This window comes from Petaurus breviceps, unplaced genomic scaffold, assembly GCF_028583685.1.
Source record: "Petaurus breviceps papuanus isolate PSGF00001 unplaced genomic scaffold, PetGlider_PUasm1.0 186, whole genome shotgun sequence".
Lineage (NCBI taxonomy): Eukaryota > Metazoa > Chordata > Mammalia > Diprotodontia > Petauridae > Petaurus > Petaurus breviceps.
In genome coordinates this window covers 7061491-7063197 of record NW_027185798.1, presented here as the reverse complement: position 1 = coordinate 7063197, position 1707 = coordinate 7061491, and the positions used below count along the sequence as shown (strand labels likewise).

General features: G+C 58.9%; 1 protein-coding gene across 1 annotated transcript in view; it reads left to right on the top strand.

The window, feature by feature from the left end:
• The window catches only part of SRRM3 (serine/arginine repetitive matrix 3), a 105322-nt gene that overhangs the window by 95829 nt on the left and 7786 nt on the right, over positions 1-1707 (top strand). Inside the window, exon 12 of the mRNA XM_069089456.1 lies at positions 219-625. Within this exon, the coding sequence (XP_068945557.1) occupies positions 219-625 (407 nt within the window). The remainder of the gene's footprint in view (positions 1-218; positions 626-1707) is intronic.

Sequence of the window (1707 nt, the reverse complement as noted above, 5' to 3'; positions counted from 1 at the left end):
GTGATCAGGAAGGAAGGAAGGAAGGAAGGAAGGGGCAGGGCAGGGCAGCAGGGTCTGTGTAGTTTGCAGAATGCACCGTGCGTTGACGATGTGAGCGACAGCGCGTCCCGGGAGGTTCTCTTTAAAAGCCCATCTCTCCTTCTCTCCTTTCCCCTCCTTCTCTCTCCCCCTCTGTCTCTCTTCTCCTCTCTCTTTCTTTCTCTGTATCCCCTGTTCAGAGGCCCAACTCGCCCGAGCCCCGAGCCCACACCAAAGCGGAGCCAGCCCTGACCACACCGCCTCGGGGTAAAGAGGGTCGAAGCCCCAGCTCGGCTTCGCCGCAGCCACCTGCCAGGGGCGGCCGAGGCGGCACAGGCGGAGGAGGCCCAGGAGGTGCGCCCGGAGGAGGAGGAGGTGGTGCCTGCGGAAGCGTAGCGGGAGAAGCCAAGCACCGGCGGCGCTCGCGCTCCGCCACTTCGGCGCCGCGTCGTAAAGGACGTAGGCGGCCTAGGGCCCCGGCCCCCAGGAGCTCTCCGCGTTCTCTCAGCCGCGCCGGCTCCAGCAGCGACTCGGATGCGTCGGGCGCCTCCCACCAGCCAGGCCCGGAACCCAGCCAGGATCGGAGCCACTGCGCCCCTGGGAAAAAGTGAGAGCCCGCGGGCCTGCCGGTTGGCACTGGACTGGGGTCCGGGAGCCGCAGCTAGTGGCTACGAGCCTAGCCTTGATACCTAGCACCCCAGCCCAGCCCAGGCAACCCAGTCAGGCATGACATCTAGCACCTTGCCCCAGCCTAGCCTTAAAACCTAGTACTTGGGTACTAGCACCCCAGCCCAGCCAGGCCTGGCACCTAGCACCCCAGCCCAGCCCAGGCAGGCCAGCGAGGCCTGACACCCAGCACCCCAGCCCAGCCCAAGTATAAACGCTAGAGAACCACATATCCAGACTGGAAGGGACCTCAGAAGCCATTCAGGCCAACCCTCCATTTTAAAGATGGGAAACCAAAGCCCAGAGACTTGTAACTTGCCTAAGGCTACACCCTTGGGATCATAAGATTTAGAAGTGGAAAATAAGGCCTCTAAAGGGGAGGTGATTTTCCCGACCTTGGGGTTAAAGGGCATTCCCTGCTTCACTCCAGACCCTGGATGGGCAGTGTGGTGCAGTGAATGGGAACAAGGGGCTCTGCTCACTGGCTGTGGGGCCTCCTCTGACCCTCATTCCTCCTCTGGAAAATGAAAGAGTTCAGAAGAAATGATCTCCCAGGTGCCTGCCAGCCTAGACTGTGTGGGAGTCAATGCTCAGGCCACCTGCTGAAGCAGAATTGGAGGCAGAGGCCCTGGGTCCAAACTGCTTATGACTAGCACGACCTTCATGGCCTTGATCAAAACACTTCACCTTCCTGGGCCTCAGTTTCCCCAACTGTAAAATGGGGGGAGGGGCCAGATGGCCTCTAAAGTCCCTTCTAGATCTAGAGCTATGATCCCATGATAGCCCCCAGAATCTGATCACACTGACCCCACCTTCAACACAACCTTGGATAATCCAATCCCAAGCCTGACTAAAACTTTGAAGTCTTGGTGCAATCTCTCTCTCTGTCTCTCTCTCTGTGTTTCTCTCTCTGTGTCTCTCTCTGTCTCTATCTTTCTCTCTCTCCCTTCCTCTCTCTCTCTGTGTCTCTCTCTCCCTTCCTCTCTCTCTCACTCTCTCTCTCTCTCTCTCTCTCTCTCTCTC